Below are 18,576 nucleotides of genomic sequence, written 5' to 3'. Positions count from 1 at the left end.
AATAGAGATGGGCTGATGCATTGCAACAAAAACATTTCAGCCTGGGAAGCTGCTGCTGCCATCGTGGGCTGCCAGCAGGGCAGCATGCCAAAACGCTTCTGAAATGCGACTGCGGTTGTAGGGAGCAATCAGAAAATGTCTCACATGCCAGTCCAAACCTCTGCTATCCCAACAGAAACAGGGATGCAAAGGGAAGCCTGGTAGTCAGCTGCAGGACCTGCTCTCACTCCCTGACACCCTCGTCACCCAGCGAGAGGTGCGAGACAGGAGGCGACACCAGCGCGCCCACCCCCCTGCTCAGAAGCAGCGACAAATCCCGCCTGCAGCTTCTGTAGCTCTTCCAAAACTGTTGCTCCCAAAGTGAAAATCTGGCCTGGTTACGTAAAGGCTTCTGCTGTGTCAGAGCAAAACTGCTCCAGACCAAGCAGGACATGACTGTGCCTCCAGCCACAATGCCAGGGGTTTAATTACTGCCTCTGCCACCGACGTCCCCACAGACCTCATACCAGTGGTGACGTCTGCTGCTGAAATCTGTCTCGAGTCTGTAAAATTGAGCTGGGTATGTGCTGCCTCCCACCCCTTGCCCTGCCTGTGTGGATGCTCCATCTCCCCGGGCAGAGCTGCTCTCCCTCATGGTGTGCAGCTACAGTGCCAAGCAAAGAGGGAGAGCGACGGGCTGCAATGAAACCCTGCTGGAGAATACAAATTGCTTGGGTCTTTCCCCCCTTGTTTGGTTTCATGGTTTTCCCTTGCAGGTTTTCCATGCTGCCGTAGCCTTCAAGATCTCTACTCTATCTGGCGCCCACGCCAGCCAGCAAAGCCTGAAAGGGAATTTTCTGAGGCAGGGCATTTCTAGCTTATTTTCTGCTTGCCATCTGTCTACAGGGAAACATCCTCGGGGCAGGAGCCTTCTGTGTCACAGGTTATATTCTGCTGGTCCCTATCAGATAATAAAGCTGTTATTAATTAAGACAGGCTGAGCAGGGACTGGTGCTGTATACATACAGTGTGCACTGCACCCAGGTGAGTGGGAGGTAAGACTGGGAGTCTGGAGACCTACTGAGTAACTCAGGGGTCAAACACAGGATTTGTCTGGGCTGATACTGGGTATTTACACTGTAAGTGGCAGTTCTGGGCTCCCTTAAAACCCTGTGGATAGAAATTGATAATTGTAGACCTCATGTTTCCACAGGAATCCTGATGGTTCATTCCATCCTAAATTCCTTTCTACAGAGAGCCTCAGTGTCAGGTTGATGGTGCTGAATTTGGACAGCTGAAGATGGTGAGATGAGTCTCTCACAGTTGAGTCCTTGTTGATATGGTGATGGTGAGAACATTTCTCAATTGGGTGGCCTGTGAGTGAAAAGCACTAGTCAGCTTATTTTTGTTTAGAGTTATGTTCAATGGCAGCACTGGCTTTCCCAACATATGAACAAAACCCATCTTGCTAACATAATTTCTACTGATTTCCAGAACGCTGCCCACACATGCATTTTTATGCTACAAAAAAACCTTTGCAATGAAAAGACTCTAATATTTAAACATCATAAAACTGTAATTAATATTAACTTTTTTTTCCAAGTAAAGCTCTTCCAAAAAAAAAAACAAACCAGCAAAACATTTCTAAGGGAGATGTACTCTCAGCAAAGAGGACTAGATACATACCCCTGTCAGAACACATGGAAGAAACTAGAACTAATATCACACAGACACTTTCATGCTGTAAAAGTCTGCCAGGTTAGGAAGTGGATTTACAGAGAGAGAAGCTTCCCAGTTATTCTCTGGGTGACAAATCAATGTCACAGAGCCGCTCTGATGGAATGGAAGCTTCATACAGCACCACTGTTATTACATATTGATTCAGAGTGCCCTCAGGGCCTGTCCATTTAACTGGTGCACCACTTTCAGGATGGGTTTTGGCATGTCCCATCATGCAGCATTCCTGCTTTTGGAAAGACCTGATGGAATGACTGAAATGTTTTCCATAGGGATGCTGAAACCAAGGCAGTTTCTGAAACAGGTGGCAGGAAACATGGGCACCTCCTCACCAGCCACCCTAACAGGGCACCAACTTGCTGTACAGGTCACAGGTTCTGGGAAAACACGGCAATCTTGGCTTTGAAGGACAAATGGGAAGGTCAATGCTTCTGCAGATGGTTTGATCATTAAATGCCCTTGCCCTCCAGCTCCACTTGTGTAAAAGGCAGAGCACTTCTTTATGGATAGGAGTGGCTGCTGACCTCGATATTTAACCAATAATTAAATGTGATCATTGCAAAAAGGCAAAACCATCACTTTTTGACACAGATGATTTTGGGAAGGGGTTGTATGGGGACATTTGGGACATTCAGGTTGCCCTTGGAAAGCCCTCTGTCACCCTGGGAATTGCCCACCAGAGCTGAAACAGCAGAATAAAGCCACAGAAAAGATGGGGAGATTAGGGAAACAGAGTGATGTGGGGAAGCTGGAAGGAGCTGGGAGAGACTTGGAGGAGGAAACAGCTGGAAAATATGCTTTACTTACTCAGTGGACAAACAATGTGGCTCCTCCATCATTAACAATTAATCACGCTGGGTGCTCTGGCCCAGACTGACAAAAGGTTTAGGTGTGGTGACAGAAACTCCTGCACCTCCCTTCTGTGTGCCTGGATCTGGCAGGGAAATACCCAAACCCCAGCTTCTCACCTACACCTCCAACATGAGGTACCATAATTGCTGGGTAATTGCAATTTGCACCTACAATGGCCAGCACGAAGCACTAAGAAAATGCACCTCCTGCCTCTTCCAGCTGGATTTGGAATCCCACTGGTACATGGGAACAAAGGAAGATTGTTCCTTGCTTTATCTTTCATATTGTCATGTCCAAGGACACTGTGACACTCACCAAAGGCAAGGCAGACATGGAAATGTCACACCTTCAGGCTGAGATCAACCCAGCAAATCCTTTAAAGCACCCACACTGGCTGGAGGGAAGAAAAGATGTCTTGGCTCATCTTGACATCAGACCACTGGGCAGCCAGTGAGGAATGTTAGGTTCATGACACAGAAGAGATGGAGGACCAAGGCCACCTAGCCCAGCAAAAAGAATATTTTTCTGGTAAGGTGTGAAGGAGAGGCATCTTCATGTATCCCTCCTTGACCACCATTTGTGTATATTGTCCAAATAATAGTTTTTGAGCAACAGCCAGTAAAGCCTTATTAGTCCAAGGAACACATTGATAATCAACAAAAAGTTTTGGTATTAAGGGAAGAAGATTACTAAAGCACCTGGGGATGTAAAACATTCAGAAGACAACCAGTGGAATAGAAGCTAATAGAGGAGGGCCTTCCCCTCCAGACAAACCATCCTGCCAGGAGTAACCAGACACACAGGGATCCCACCCACTGCAGCACTCACTGGAAGTGTCACTCACAGCACCTGGAGGGAGAAAAAGTTCTGTTTAGCAAACTTACTTTCACTTGTAAACTCCCATTGATTTTGCTGCTTCCTACGATATGAGTAGAGTGGGATAATCTCGCAAACTGCATCATGTTTCAGAGGCAAATCCCTTTATGGAGAGCACTCCAAGACCTTTAATTAACTTAGGGCCATATCACACCGTGAAATCATGCCACTCATCCAGCAGCTGCCATCTAGTCCTCAGAGAGCACGATGCTCTCTTCTGAGCCACTAGAAGCACTCCTAACACCCCAGGGGTGTTTTTTAGAGCAAGTGCCTTCAGATTTTGGCCAGCAGACCTGTGGCACCCATGGCTTGCCTTTAACAGGTCTGTTAAAGGTAAGGAAACCAACCTCTTATCAGCAGGTTTCAATTTACCATCAAGGAGGCTGAACAGCCCCCCAGGGTATTTCCAGAGTTTGCCCATCAAGACAGCTTTACAACCTGCTACGTTAGACCTTCCCATCAAAATTCCCACTGAACCTCTCCCTCTCTGGGTAACAAGATGTGAGAGGACCATGGCCCAAGGGGGCATGGCTGCAGGCATGAAGAAGCCTTCTCACTCGGGTTATTCATCAAATGAATGACATGAATGAGTCTCACTGCTTTGTGAGCCTCTCAGGGCTTGAAGAAGTGGAAGCTACAGAGCTGGAAGTCCAATTTTGTCTCTCCCTTTGGGAAACATTTTCCCTTAAGTGGTTACTGGACCAATGTTGTGAACATCCTTACTGTGCCACCTTCTATCCACTTCCAGAACTCTGTTACAGAGTAGAAAATGTTCAAAGCCACAGACCTGCAGCATTAAAGTGCTGACTGAGTAGTTCCATGGGATAAGGCAACTCCCAATTGCAATGCCAAGACAAACTTGCCTGTGTGTATGTGCAAGAATGTGTTCTTTGTGACTCCACGGCCTCAGTGATCAACAGAAAGGCTCGAAAATTCCCAAATACCCCAAAGTTTTGGGAAAAGAGAACTGAGAACTGAAAACAAAGCTGAGAAGCCAGATTCCCCCAGCACCCTTGGTGAGAGAACAGATGAGAAGACAAGTGGAACCCGATTATTGTGACATCAAAGGCCAACAGCAGAGCACCCTGGACTACTGGACTAGACACAAAACTGGAAGGAACCAGGCTCTGCTGGCTCTATGGCTCGTGGCATGGTTTGGTGCTCTTCCTGCAGTGTCACTGTGCCTTCACTGCACTTGGGACTCAGCTGTCCTGGTTAGGTGAGGACAGGTTTGTTCTCCTCTGCTCCCTCACCTCTGCCTGCAGTACAGGCTCAGGGGACTCTTGCCCTGCTTTGTCACTGACCTGCTAAGCCACTTTCTCTCTCAGCACCTCTGTTTCCTCATCTTTGAAATGAGGATTACGACCTCTGTGAGACACTTTGATGTCCACAGTTGAAGTGTGCTGCGGCACGTATGAACATTGGTAATACATCGCTGTGGGGCTTTTTTCTTTTGTTTATTAACTTTTATTATTAAAAATGGAAATCAATGAACCACCCTAAAAAAAAATACTTTTTTTAAAAAAAGAGAGATGTTTTGGATCAGATTTCTCTTTTGAAGATAATTATGGGAGAGAAAGCAGTTTTGAAACAAAAGTGGCAAACAGCAATGCTCAGGAACTGAGAGGCAGAGTGTATTTGTCCACCCAGCAGTTTGCTGTTGCAATATTCCTCCTCTCCTCCATTTTCTAAGTCATGTAGAAAGCATTCTTCCTAGCTAAATTATTTAGCTCTGAACTGCTGCAATGCACAGCAGGATGCCTGTAAGAGCAAAGTGCTGCTCGTGGAGGGTACCTCACACGACCCAGACTCGAAGAGGAGTTCAAACTGCAACGAGTGCTGGGTGGCAATGCAGAACCTGAAACCCACGTGCACAGGCTGGGAAACCTCGCTGGATCAGCCACTCAGAGCAGCTCCCATCTCTCCTTTTCCTCACAGGAATGGCCTTCTTCCCAGCCTGGGCAGATGTGCTGACTGAACGGGGTTTTCTGAAGGCATTGTTGGATGATAGAGAGAAGTTGTGAGTCTCACACTGCACCCTAAGGGTGTTTGGGGCTCAGTCAGATGCTGGCTCTGCTCCTAAAGCACCAAAACCAGCAAACCACTTTGGATAAACCAGTGGCACCCAGGGAATTCAGCAGGGACTGCACTGCCCACAAATTACTAAGTTCAGAATTTGCTCTGCATATAACTTGAACTGCCACCAACTAAAATGTAAAGATGAGATTCCCAGGTTCCACATTTCATTTGCAGAAAGTACTTTAAAAACAAGAACATCAAGGCAGGTTTATAAAAATTACAGGTGAAGAATATTCCCCGTAGAGTTTTTCAAAATAGTGAACTGCCCCCACCCTGTCCTGCAGACAGTGAAAAGCTACAGGAAGCCTCTTCTAAGAGGAAAGACCATTTTATTGTGGGCATCAACTTGGGGGCAGAGGGGGGAAGGAGTCACAGCGAATGAACACGAATCAGCACCTGCAGCGACAGAGTCACAGAACTCTGAGAAAATCAGAAAGGCAAAAGGAGGCAGGATTTTATTCCCTTTGGAAGAGCAGCTCCTCAGCAGAAAGGGCCGCTGGTGAATTGGTACCTGGCACCAGCAGACAGCATGGCAGAGCTGGGACTCTCTGTGCTCCCAGGATCCCTGTCCTGCAGGACAGGTTTTCTCCCAGTACTGCCAGCGAGCACATACCAGTGCTGCTGGTGGCTCCCTAGACCTCTCCATCTCCCTTGGGACTCCCCTTCCCTGCCTCCCACACAAGCTCACTCCACTGGCTGCACATCCCTGCACCAAAGCACAGCCAGAGGCAGCTGAAAGTCTCCCACTGTCATCCCTGCTGGCCCCCAACAGTTTCTCCAGGCTCTCAGCACTGGCTGGACTCCACTGGGAAAGGGAGGAGTGGGAGAAGATGTGCAGTGATGCCTCTACTGCTCGGCTGGAGCACCAGCACTCAGTGACAGCCCAGAGCAGAGAGACTCTCAATGACACGGAGGCAGCTCAACTCCAGGTGGGTCACCCGGGCTCTCTTGGCTCCTTGTGGTGTCCTGTGCACCAGGAATGGACATGGAGTGAGCTGAGCTCCAAGCCATCTCTTCTGTCTAGTCAGGCAGCTCTGCCCAAGACCTGCTGCAGCCACAGGGACACCCCTCCCCAGCTGGGGAGCTGTGCCTGGAGCATCCCCCAGCTTTCCCCAGCAGTGTGTCCATCCACAGCTCTTTCCACTGCAGAAAGAGAGCAGAAACAGCCTCAGGCGCTGCTGCCCCCAGAAGGAGAGCAGAGATGGGTCTCTGCACCCATGGGGAAGGGCAGGGTGGCAGAGCAGAGGCGCTGCCCAAGCTCTGGCTCCCTCTGCCCTCTGTGTGGCATGGGCACAGCTGGGAACCTCTCCTGCCTGCCTCTTGGATGTGGGAACCACAACTCACCCAAAATTGGCAGTGCAGGAGCCAGAGGGAAAGAAGCAGGTAACGAATGTCGTGTCTTCATGGTGACCTCCCTGCTCTTCTTCTTCCCCAGCCAGCTCCTTCCTCCCACCCAGCACCCACAGCTGGTCCAGGGGACAGAGGGGGCTGTGGGGGCAGTTTGGTGCCCTGTTTGCTATAAGGAGAGGCAAGCAGTGAGCTGGAGGTGCAGCTGATGTGCATTTATGTACACAGCCTCAGATCCTGGGGCAAACTTCAGTAAACAGCCGTCAAGACAGATATTTCTCATACACACATGTTATGCACCAGGTGTGCAGCAGTTCTGTGTGCGACCAAGGGACTCAGCCACCAGGACCATTCCTTAAACACCGTTTTACACAACCTGCTGCTGGGAGCCTCAGAAAACCAACTTCTCCAGGGGGTTCACACACAGACAGAGCTCGAACCCTGAGGGCAAAACCCGTGACCCCAGTAATTCAGAGGGCAACAAGAAGCAGCGAAGCCACATGAAATAAACATCAAGAGAGGGGTGCTGTGCTCCTGACCCTGGGTTCCCTCTTCCAATCCCGGGGATGTGACAGCACAAGGCTGTGAAAGCACACAGGCTGCTGAACACTCCCTCCGTGCTGTCTGTACTGATAAGTGTCACTGGCCTTTCCCACGGGTGAGCGTGGGAGGGCAGGCTCAGGGACACCTCCACCAGAACACGGCGCTCCGCGCTTTCGCCTCGGCGCACAGCGCCAGAGCAACCCGTCCTCGGAATGCTTTGAATCCACGCAGCCAGAGGACACGTACAGCATCTCCTGATCTGCTCTGCTCTGCAGCCCCCTGCCCCTTCCAACCCCCTGTAATTCTCAGTACCATCCTCTGCCAAGTCCTGCCTTGGACACCGCACCCAGGGTAAATTTACGCCTGAAAAAACACCTCTAACTGAGGATTTGCAGTGGCAAAGCTACACAGGTAAAAAAACCCTCGCCATACAACCCAAATAATTGTTTATCAGCCCTGCCATTCAGGTGTAATTCGGAAAAGGAGTATTTCCTCTGAACTATTAAACACTTGGCTCCAACCACTGAATCACATTTATTCCCAGACGTTCTCCTTTATTGTATTACTCAGCTTTTTCCGAGTCTTACAAAAACGAGGAGTGGGGTGCCTTGCCACCCAGAAACCAAAGGAAGCTTCCATGAAACCAGCAAACACCTCCCATCCTCTCAACATCGTCATTAAAAAAAGCAAAACAAACCAGAGAGGTTCTACAAGTCAGCCTATAAACCCAGGCATGAGGAGAGTAATGTCAGTGGTAATGGGGCAAGAAAGGCAGGGTAATTATACCACACCAACTTTGCAATCGTGCTGCATTCCTTGCCAGTGAAGGCCAGCTAAGAATTAGATACACCTTTTTAAATCATCAAAGGGAGTGGCTGCAAGATACAAGGTGTTGGGATTAAGATGAAGTTCTGGGTTTGCCAGTTCTCAGCAATGTCTTTGGTGGCTGGGCTGGGCATGTCATTAACTGCACCCAAGTGATGTTCATGCCATGCCACTTCTTTTTAATCTTTATATGATTCTCTGCATTTCAAGAGTCACAGGCTCCCACTCAGCAAAAGGCTGTACAAACCCAGAAATGGAAGACAATACCTGTCCACAAGGTTTTTTGCACTTGGTCAACCAGACAAGTTTAGTAGCTTGTATCTCAGCATCATTTCAGCAGTGCACAAAAATTTATCATGTTGCTCCAGCTACTACCACAAGGTCTGAAAGCTCAGGCCCTTAAGCATGATAACTCAAGAGCTTCCCTGCCAAGAAAGCTGTTTAAAATACTGAATGGGGGCTATTTTGTACAGACGATTTAACGAGCACTACATGGGTGAGGGAACAGATTTGGCTCACACCTCTCCTTTTTTAGAAGAGCAAGTAGAGGAGCTTAGGTGCAGCACTCACCCTGCAGCTCTTTGCACAGGGGAGTCTTTTGGGAAGCTGGGTCCCAAGGAAGCCCCTCCATGGGTGAGAGGACGTGGAATATCCTGCCCACACATGGAATCCTGCTCCATGGACTGCTGGGCAAAGCAGATAATCTTCTGCTGGAGAATATCTCCCTTCTTCCCTGGAGAAACTACAGGAGTGACCATCTTACAGGCAGGACAGTGGCACACAGAGGCAGAGCTCCTCTCTGGCTGCCTCACATTGTTCATGGTATACAGAGGATTTCAGTGTCCTCCCACACTCTTACAGGCTAAGAGGATAACACGGCACAGAAACAGACAGGCACAGGCCACCACAGCTTTAAAAAATCATCAATGTCCTTTTCCATCAAAATTTCTTAAATTGTTCCAGTCAATCCATGGCCAGCAAAACAAATGCTGCATTTGTGCTAGTTTTGGGAAAACACGCCAAAAAGACAAGCGGGAGGCAAAGCAGCTAGCCAAATGGACAAGTCTTGTTATTTAATTATATTTTGAAATGAAAAAGTTCATTTACAACCAGCTACAAAACAAATACATAATGATGGCCTCTCCCTTCATAAAACATCTTGCTTTGGCACAAACAACTGGCTGGCCTGATTTTATGTCCAATGAATTTAATTTTATCCAACAAAGTGGCTCTCTGTACAGCAGAGAAGACAAAGGGTTCTGAAAAGAGCTCTTTGGGCAATGTGTGACACCATACAACTAAATTAAGAAAAAAAAAAGCTTAGGATGATTTCTGTTCTCTCTTAGACCAACAGAATAAAAAAACATAATGCAGTTGGCATCATCATCGTGGTGAGGTGAGCAGCATATAGGACCTGAAACCCAACAAGCTAATTCCAGTTCCACTTTGTGGTACACTTGTGGATGTACTCACCTGACAACTGTCAAGCCAGCTGTTTCTGATGTGTGATGGGTTCATGTTACTGCACTCTTTACAAATTCAGTCTCCAGCAAGATGTTTTTCCGTGTGGTGGTGAGACATTTGGTGTTTTGGCAAGAAGAAAACAGCCCAGTGGTTTCCCCATGCCGACACCTGGGCCACAGGGATGCTCACTGCCTCTGTGCCCAGCTGTGCTGGTACACCCTGAAGAAGCCATGACTTCAGTACGTGACTTCCAAACATGAGCTCTATGAGCCATCTCCAGCTGGGCATCCAGAGAGGAAAACATGCCCAAATTAGTGGGCATTAGTGAAAAAATAGCCAGGCGTCTAAACACTTGCACAATCTGTTCTTACACTCAGTACCTCTTCATTTCTCAAATGGCATCACCTACTGATTGCCAGTGTTTCCCAACGGACACCATCATATCGAAACCCTACATATTGCAGTGACTTTGCTTCTCCCACTCCACTTTACTTAATTTAATTAATCCCCACCGTGCCTCGGAGGAGGAAGGACAGGGACATTCACCAGCCCAGCCCAGTGTGTGAGCAAGAGGCACGAAAAGCCAAGGCACCGTGGGAGGTCCTGCAGAGCACACTTGCTGTGTCACGTTCCTAAAGGGATGCTCACGCCACCAAATCCCAGCGGCGAAGAAGCGACAAGAAATCCTTCCTTGGGTGTCCAAGACCCTGCACTCAGCATAAGGACCGTGACAGCACGTTTGGAGGGTCCAGTCACTCCTGCCGTGCGACAGGAGAGGGACTCCTGGCGCGGCACGGGCAGGGCCGGAGGTGGCCGCGGTCCCGCAGAGCTGCACGCCCGCAGACACCGCCGCGTTGCATAACCACGGCCACCGCCTGGCAATGGCAGCTCACCGGCACGGGCCGGCGTGTGCGAGCACCGCGCCCCGCCGGAGGCACGGCGGGCCCGGGGAGACTCCCCTCAGCCCCCCGAGGGTCCGAGCAGCGGGGCACGCAGGGGAGAGGGGGGGATGTTCACTTCGGAGGGGCCGAGCAGTGTCCCCACCTCCTGTCACCCAGGACGCCCGGCTCGGCGCATCCTCCTCGCCGAGGTGTCCGAGGTGGGACATAAAGGCGATCCCTGACACGATGGGCGCGGGGCTGCAGTGGCCCTCCCCCAGGCACCTTCACCTGCAGGCGCCAGGTGAGGGGCCCGGGCCCCGCCGCCGTCCCCCCAGCCCGGCGGGGCCGCGCTGTCCCCGCTGGCCGAGGGCCGGCCCCGCCGCGCGGCTGCGGAGCGGAGGAAGCGGCAGCAGCCCCCGCCCCGCCCTGCCCGGCTCCCCCTCGGGCCAAGGGCTGGGCTCCCCGCCGGGCGAGGCAGTGCCAGCCGGCCAGCTCCCCTCCTCCTCCTCTTCCTCCTCCTCCTCCTCCTCCTCCTCCTCGCCTTCCTACTTCTGCACCGGCTCCGCTCCGGCTCCGCCGCTACCTCTCCGCCGCCGGGGCTGCCACAGACCCCCCTCCCTCCATCCCTCCCTCCCTCCCTCTCCCCCGCCCTCCGCCCTGTCCCCAGCGCCGCCGCCGCCGCTTCCACAAGATGGCGGGGACCGTGGCCGAGCGGGACGCGCTGGTGAGGGCGGCCGTGGGCAGCGGGCCGGGGCTGGGGGGCCGGGCAGGGCACCCGCGGTGCGGGGCGGGCTGGGGGCTCCGCCCGGCCCTGCCTCAGCGCTCTCCTTTTCACCTGCAGAAAATAGAGGACGGGCATTTAAACAACTCCCTGGGATCTCCGGTGCAGGCTGATGTGTACTTCCCTCGCCTGGTAAATCACCTTTGTTTTGTTGTGGGTTTGTTTGTTTATGTGTTTTTGGTGGTGGTGGTGGTGGTGTGTTTTATTTTGTCAGCCCCTTTACTGTCCCCCGCCCCCGCTCAGCTCCGGCCGCTGCTGATGCCGAGCTGACCCTCGCCACCTTCCCCCTGTCCTTTTGCAGATCGTCCCCTTCTGTGGGCACATCAAAGGAGGAATGAGGCCGGGAAAGAAGATCTTAGTTATGGGCATAGTGGACCTCAACCCCGAGAGGTAACAAACACCTGGGCAGGGCTGCCCGTGCCGGGGGCGCCGGGCGCGGGGAGGGGGCGAAGGGGGGCGGCCACCCGCACCTACAGACACACACATACATCCTCACGGATCCCTCCTTTCTGGAAAGGATTATTTTTATCGTTTTAAATATAGCATGCCGAATTCTCCTTTGACCCATAGAGGGGGCATTTCTTCAAGGGATTCCGTTTTCACTTGGGAGCGAAGCAGCATATCGAGCATATATATCTGCGTCTGTGTGCAGATATGTGCACACACACACATTGCATGACCATGTTCTTGTCCCTGTTGAGCTTTCAGAGAGATCTGAACGAGCTGAGCTGTCTTCCAGCCTGTGCCGCTATGTGGCTTTAATAAGCTGAGAAGTAAGACTGGCGGCATTTGGGGATTATTTGCTTTTTTTTCTGGCTGAAGGAGAGCTGTTCTGTTTGTGTTGCAGCTTTGGCATCAGCCTGACTTGCGGGGAGTCAGAAGATCCTCCTGCGGATGTAGCCATAGAACTGAAAGCTGTGTTTACAGAGAGACAGTTTGTCAGAAACTCTTGTGTAGCCGGAGAATGGGGGGAAGAGCAGTCGTCTATTCCTTACTTTCCATTTATACCGGACCAGCCTTTTAGGGTGAGTACCAGGATGGCAGTGGCTTACACCGCGCCTGATAAAGTGACACTTGATACGAGTTGCAGAAGAACCTGTCGTGCCTTTCGTGAAACCCACAGAGTAGCCCGCACTGCTCTGGTTGAGACACCAGTTGCTGGTTTGTTTGTATCCATCCAGTTGCTACGTGCAGCTGCAGGCGGTTCAGATGGGGCTGTGAACAGCTCACCTGGGCGCTGTGACAATTCCGAGGTTGTAATGCTGTGCGTGTGATGAAGCACAACTTCCTGAGCTTAGTTTTATAACCATAAATTAACAAGTACCTCTGTGTTATTAGCCCATTACAAGTTATTACTGGAGAATGTTAATATTCAGTGGGGCTGCTGTATATATTGATGGTTTTTTGAATGGACATACTGTTTGCAATTTAGCACAGCTAATAGGGATCACGTTCATCCTTTGTCTCCAGGGATGTTACGTTAACGTTGACCGTAGCTCTTCGTGTTAGCAGATTAAACAGCTAAGCAATAGTGGTATTCTTTTCTGAACCCTGGGATTAAACCTTCCATCAAATTTAAATCTGTAGTCACTTGAAGATGGTGTACAAGGAAGTGCTGTGGTGCTGTGGATGGACTGGGTTGACCTAGAAGCAGATTCCCATCTGTAGTGTTTATGGTTATGTGGAGATGTCTTTGCAAATCAGGACTAACAAAGTGTGTGGCTGCAGTGGGCTGCTTCCCTCTCACTACACTGAGGGAAAAAGGCTGCATGCCTCTTCCATGCAACTGACCCAGAAAACCCCTCCTCCTCCCCATCCCTCTTACAAAACCTCACTGCCCCTCTGCTAAATGCCAGTGCTGTGACCAGCTGCCAAACTCTCTTAATCCTTCTTGCCCCCAAGATAATCTCCCCCAACCCCAAAAGCTCACCATCTCCCCAGATGCTTGGTGTTAAGAGGGTGCTTATGACTGGTTTTGCTGCAAATTGGTTGCGCTCTACTTGCTTCTACAAACTCACCCTCTCATCAGAGCTGGCAACACCCTTTGGTGGTGTGGGAAATGCACTTGAAAAGGCTTTGGAGGCTGGGTCCTGCTCCATCTGAGAGGGTTCCACTGCCTCCTGCACTGGGTGGTGACTGGGCCCTCACAGGAGCCAGACAAATTACCCAGAGCAAGTTTTGTGCGTGTCCCACTAATGACAGGTGATGTTACAGGACAGCAATATTGCACATCTAGCTTGGGAGACTGTAGGGAGGGAGTTGTTATTTTGCCTTTTTTTCTTCCTTTTTTCCCAAACGCCCAAACAGAATTGAGGCTCCCAGTTGACTTTGTACCTTTGATGGTCTCCCTCTCGGTGAATAAATTAGACTATTAAGTGTTCTTGCCAATTGCTTGTGATCCAGTCCAATTAGCACTGCGGCGTGGCCGCGGGTGATGTGAAGAGCAGACCGTGAGCAGTGTTAACCATATCTTTTACATAACAAGGCCTCAGGCAGGCACTGCTGCAGTGACACAGGAGCTCCGTGGCAGCAGGGCTGCTTCCCTGGTGCACTACCAGGGATGCAGGAGTTGCAGCTCTCCTGCTGCCACTTCTCCCAGTGCAACGTGCTCTTAGGTCATTTGGGCTTTGGCTCAGTCGGTTTGTCACGGGCACTGTTCCCATTTTTGTACACTGTAATAGCAGCAGAGTCAAATGTCTGGTAGCAGCACTTCACTCCGGACTTCCAGCTTCTGGAAATGTCCCAGGATTTACATGTGGCTTCCCTGAAGACTTTCTCCTTAGTGTGTCTAGACCTGGAGGTCTCCAAGGGCCTGTGAAAGTGTGGGTCTGTGCCCTCATGTCCCAGCTTCCTGACAGGGCAGTTCCAGCAAAGCTTAACAACAGGGCACCCTCTCAAGCCACCCCAAACATCAGGAATCTCCCAGCATGTCCCAGCTTGTTCAGCTCCAGGCTTTGTTGCTTTTCCAGAGCATTTCTGCAGGTGTTTCAGGAGGAGGGATGAGCTGTGTCCCTCCCTGATCCTGCTTGTGCCTCCTGAGAGCTGCCTAGCTGAATTCCCAGCAATCCTGCACTGCATTTCCTTTACTGCAGCGCCAGGATGGAGTCTAGTCTGACAGGGTCTGTGTGCAGCCACGGGAGTGAAGGGTTTTTAGTTCTGCAGCAGCTGGGTATGTGTGGGAGGGGAGGACAAACTTATATCCCCTTTCTGTGTTTACTCCCTTCCAGTAGATTAAAACTAATGTGGAAAGCATTGCAGAGGGAACTGCCTCCTTATGCAGCCAAAAAAAAAAACCCACCAAAAAACCCACCAAACCAAACAACTTTGTAGCAAGGTTTGGGTGGGAGGTAAAATTTCCTCCTGCTGTGATTAGCAGGTCAAGTCTGTTGGTGGCATTATTCCGAGACACAAACCCTCTCAGCAGCCAGTGGCCTGGGATGCAGCGTGCTCATTGCTGCCACAGCGTGAGATTGGATTAATGTCCCTGTGCAGCAAGAGCAGATCCATTATGGTGTAACTGGTGTCAAGGGGGCAAACTGGTGTCACCTTTGTGACACATAAGCAGCACAGCGTGCAGCTGCACGTTTGTGTGCTGTGAACAATGCTGTTCAAACATTTTATCTCTTGCAGGTTGAGATACTTTGCGAGCACCCCCGTTTTAGAATATTTGTGGACGGACATCAGCTCTTTGATTTTTACCACCGTATCGAAACACTGTCAGCAATTGACACGATAAAGATAAATGGAGATCTTCAGCTTACGAAACTGGGCTGAGCTTGTTAGGACTGCGGATTCCAAACCAGCTCAGGTGCCATCGTCTGTTGGGAGCAGTGACAGCCGGCTCTGGACACAGCTATGGTAGGAAGGCTGCCCCGTTCCTTTTCCGCATGCAGTTCTTCACTCCTGTGCCGATGAACCGGGCTGGTTGGGTTTTTTTATCCTAACGAAGAGCACTGTTGGTTTATAGACATTGAGCCGTTTTTTCTTGGATCAAAATAGCCCACCTGTGCTGGATAATCAAATTGGAATGGATTCGGAAAGACTCGCAGTCTCCTTTCAAATCTCGCAGAAAAGGCGATCTCTGAAATGCAGCGCTAAAACCGGTTACCGAACGGTAGCGATGACAAAAAACAAGTTTTCCTTTGGCAAATATTGTTTCTGCACTGAAGTGGAGTAGTGTAGCACAACATAGGGCCACGTGCTGACGTCCTTATCCGGGGCCTGAGCCTGGTTCCATGGAAATCAATGGCAAAACTCCCTCTCACTTTAATGGGGTACAATCAAACTGTCTAGTCCTTAGTCAAGCACAATTCCCACTGATTTCTATGGCATTTTTGCACACGCCTTGGGGCCTGCACTTCTGCTGGTGTAAATCAGCATTACCTCCATGGCTTGTAATGGAATTTTGCTGATTGCCCTCAGCCTCTGGTTTGGCCCAAGGACTGTGCAAAAGCTGACTGAGGGTGCGTGGACACAGCCTGTGTATTTTAGTCAGGGTATTTGCATAGAATGTAGATCGTCATGAGTTTTTGCACAACGTATTGTTAATACAATTTTTAAAACTTATCTGTAGTTTATTTATTTATACTCATTGTATGTATTATTAGTAAAAAGAATGAACAATCTTACTGACGATTAAGAACAGCAAAGTGTAAACATTTTGAATGTACAAAATGTTTTAGGTTCTTCGGGCGAACTTTACATATCGTTCTTGAAAAACCGTGTTTCCTATCGCACATTTAGTTACATTTTAATGGAGCCCTCTAGGCCCTGGGAAAACGTGGGCATGGTAGTTGGTGTGTGTGGGGGGGGGTAACTCTGCATATTCACTAGAATCTGTTTTTCAGGGCTTACTAACTTTGCTGCACAGGATAGGTTTGAGCTGAAGTCGGTCCATTTTAAAAACTTAAACAGCAAATTTGTGGGTTTCACTGTGCTTTCACAACCTGAGAAGAAGTTAAATTTGGCAATCTCTTAGTTCAGAAAGAGAGCCAGCCTCTTTCCAAGGGAGATGGGAGATTCTTTACACTTGTTTGAGAACACATTTGGCCTTTGATATGACAATTAAAACTTGTCTAGACAGCCAAGTTATTAATGCTTGAAAATCAGCTACTGCACATGAATAATAACTTTTCAAGTAGCTTTTTAAATAGTAAGTATAGCTGTATAAACACAGTCATTGCGCTACACTATAAATGAACACAGCCACTTTTCTTGACTTCTTTAGGACTAAGTACACTTTTTTCCTTGGCTGCTCACAGTGGACTTGAGTGAGTCTTTCTGAGTAGTTATAATCATGATATAAACATACATTTAGGCAATTTTGAAAACACATAATATAGGGACTAAAACACAGACTATAAAAACATCCTTTGTAGCACGGTATTTAAGGAAAAAAACAAAAAGTATCTCACAAATGGAACTATGTTGAGCCTGCAATAAAAGTGTGGTTTAAAGCAACCAGAACTGGAATATCCAAAGTTAAGGGTAGAATGCCAATGCAAAGCCTCATTTTGTGCTCATTTGGCCTGCAGTTAAGAAGCCTTAGACTGCAAGCTGAAATTCCAACTATGGCTCTACTCCAAAGCCTGTTGAGGTCAATCAGAGTCCTCTGAGCATAGAAGCCTGATTCTTATTTCTTGCAAGTGCAAATCTCTTTGTAAAGCAGGGGGGTTGTTGCTGCTGCTGCAGATGAATTAAGAATCAGGCTGCCACCTATGAAATACAAGCTAAAATGTTAATTTTTAGCCTTAACATTTAACGTTCCCTGACTTTTCTTCCTATTTCCAAAATAAAAGAGGTCCTGTTGTTTTCCAGATGAACTTTTTATCTGGTGTGTGGCTTTTAAGCTGTACATCAGGTTCTATTTGTACTCCAGATTGAACTGAAATGTTCCTGTCTTGCTCTGTTTTTACTCTTTTACATGATACATAATGACTGTGTCATTTTCCATTGTATAAAGAATGCTGACAGTGTTTCGGTACAAAATATATTCTTAAAAATTATGATAATAAAAATCCAAGGGAAAGGTGCTTCTACATGAGGTATTTTGGATTTTTCTCCAGCTTGGAAATTCCCTGTGGTTCCAAAGCTGATGCAGGCAGAAGATGAATTCTCTTTGGAGAGAAATTTAGCACCCTCTGTGCCTAGTGCTTTCTCCAGCTGGACATCCAAAGCCAGGTTTGCTGATGCAGGGCCAGTGGGCAGTGTAAGTAGCTCCGTGACCCTACAGCAGCACAAACCCAAAGGGAATCTCCCTGACAGCCCACCAGCAGAGATTCCCCCTCCATGCCTTTACTGTGTCCCAGAAAAAGCATTTTGGCTGCCTTGGATTTTCACAGCCCCCCGCTCGTTCGGTGTCCTGCGGGGGCTGGAGCAGCACAGTGCCTGCAGCAGGGATGTCACAGTGAGCTCAGTGCAGTGTCAGGGGCATCTCTGGTGGGAGCCTGGTGATCCTGCCTTGCTCCTGTTCCCATCTGCTGTGCTGGGCACTCCCACTTGGTCCTGCTCCAGGAGTTTGCTCTCTGGGGAAAATGCTCTTTTGACCCTGATTCTGGTTTTGCTTTGCATAACTCCACCACCTGGTCCTGCCCTGTTGTGGTTTCTGAGCCAGGCTTCAAGGCAAGAATGGCTGTGAATCCTCTTCTGATGGGTTATGCCTTGGCTGAGAGCTCAAGAAAGGGCAGAAAGTCACGGTTAAAGAAAGCTTCCACATCTGTCTATCATCTGATTGGAAGCCTTTTTATTTTTCCTTTGCTCTTGGCACTACCAGGTGATGGCAGGCGAAAAAAGGATGATGTCTGTGTAACTAAGGGCTGTTCCACTCGTGCATGACTTACACTGGCTGATCATGTTAAGATCAGAACACTTGCATGTGCAGTGTAAGTCAGAGAAAACCGAGGCCTTAATTGTTTCTGTTCAGCTGGACTTTGGGTCAAATCCAAATGTTTCAAATGGGAGACTACGCTGCAAAATTTACACCTGAATTTTTCAGTCTCCACAATTTAGGCACTATTCATATCTTCATTTTGGATGTAAGCCCTAATAGACATGAAATAAAGCCTGTTTCCAAGTGAGGCCAGGTTTATAAAATGCTTTTCAGTAGGCACAAGTGGTCTGTGAGCTTCTTGGAAGCTGCAATTCTCCAGGATTTCAGGAGTGAATGAACCAGCCTTTGAAATCTTATGCTAAAATTTATTAGCTGAATATTTC

General features: G+C 49.1%; 2 protein-coding genes across 2 annotated transcripts in view; one reads left to right on the top strand and one right to left on the bottom strand.

Moving 5' to 3' along the window:
- The window catches only part of LOC134547520 (uncharacterized), a 34,642-nt gene extending 23,469 nt beyond the window's left edge, over positions 1 to 11,173 (bottom strand). Inside the window, exon 1 of the mRNA XM_063391582.1 lies at positions 11,133 to 11,173. The gene's annotated coding sequence lies outside the window, so the exon portion shown is untranslated. The remainder of the gene's footprint in view (positions 1 to 11,132) is intronic.
- Positions 11,174 to 11,218: 45 nt separating this feature from the next.
- On the top strand, positions 11,219 to 17,402 carry LGALSL (galectin like). The gene is made up of 5 exons (XM_063391583.1): positions 11,219 to 11,307; positions 11,425 to 11,496; positions 11,666 to 11,754; positions 12,212 to 12,389; positions 14,995 to 17,402. Exons 1-5 carry the CDS (start codon positions 11,275 to 11,277, stop codon positions 15,136 to 15,138), a joined length of 516 nt encoding a protein of 171 aa, XP_063247653.1. The 5' UTR covers positions 11,219 to 11,274; the 3' UTR covers positions 15,139 to 17,402.
- Positions 17,403 to 18,576: the final 1,174 nt, after the last annotated feature.

This window comes from Prinia subflava, chromosome 2 (genome assembly GCF_021018805.1).
Source record: "Prinia subflava isolate CZ2003 ecotype Zambia chromosome 2, Cam_Psub_1.2, whole genome shotgun sequence".
In the NCBI taxonomy this organism is placed as follows: domain Eukaryota; kingdom Metazoa; phylum Chordata; class Aves; order Passeriformes; family Cisticolidae; genus Prinia; species Prinia subflava.
Note: the sequence above shows the minus strand (reverse complement) of the source record. Positions and strands in the feature narration are given on the sequence as shown.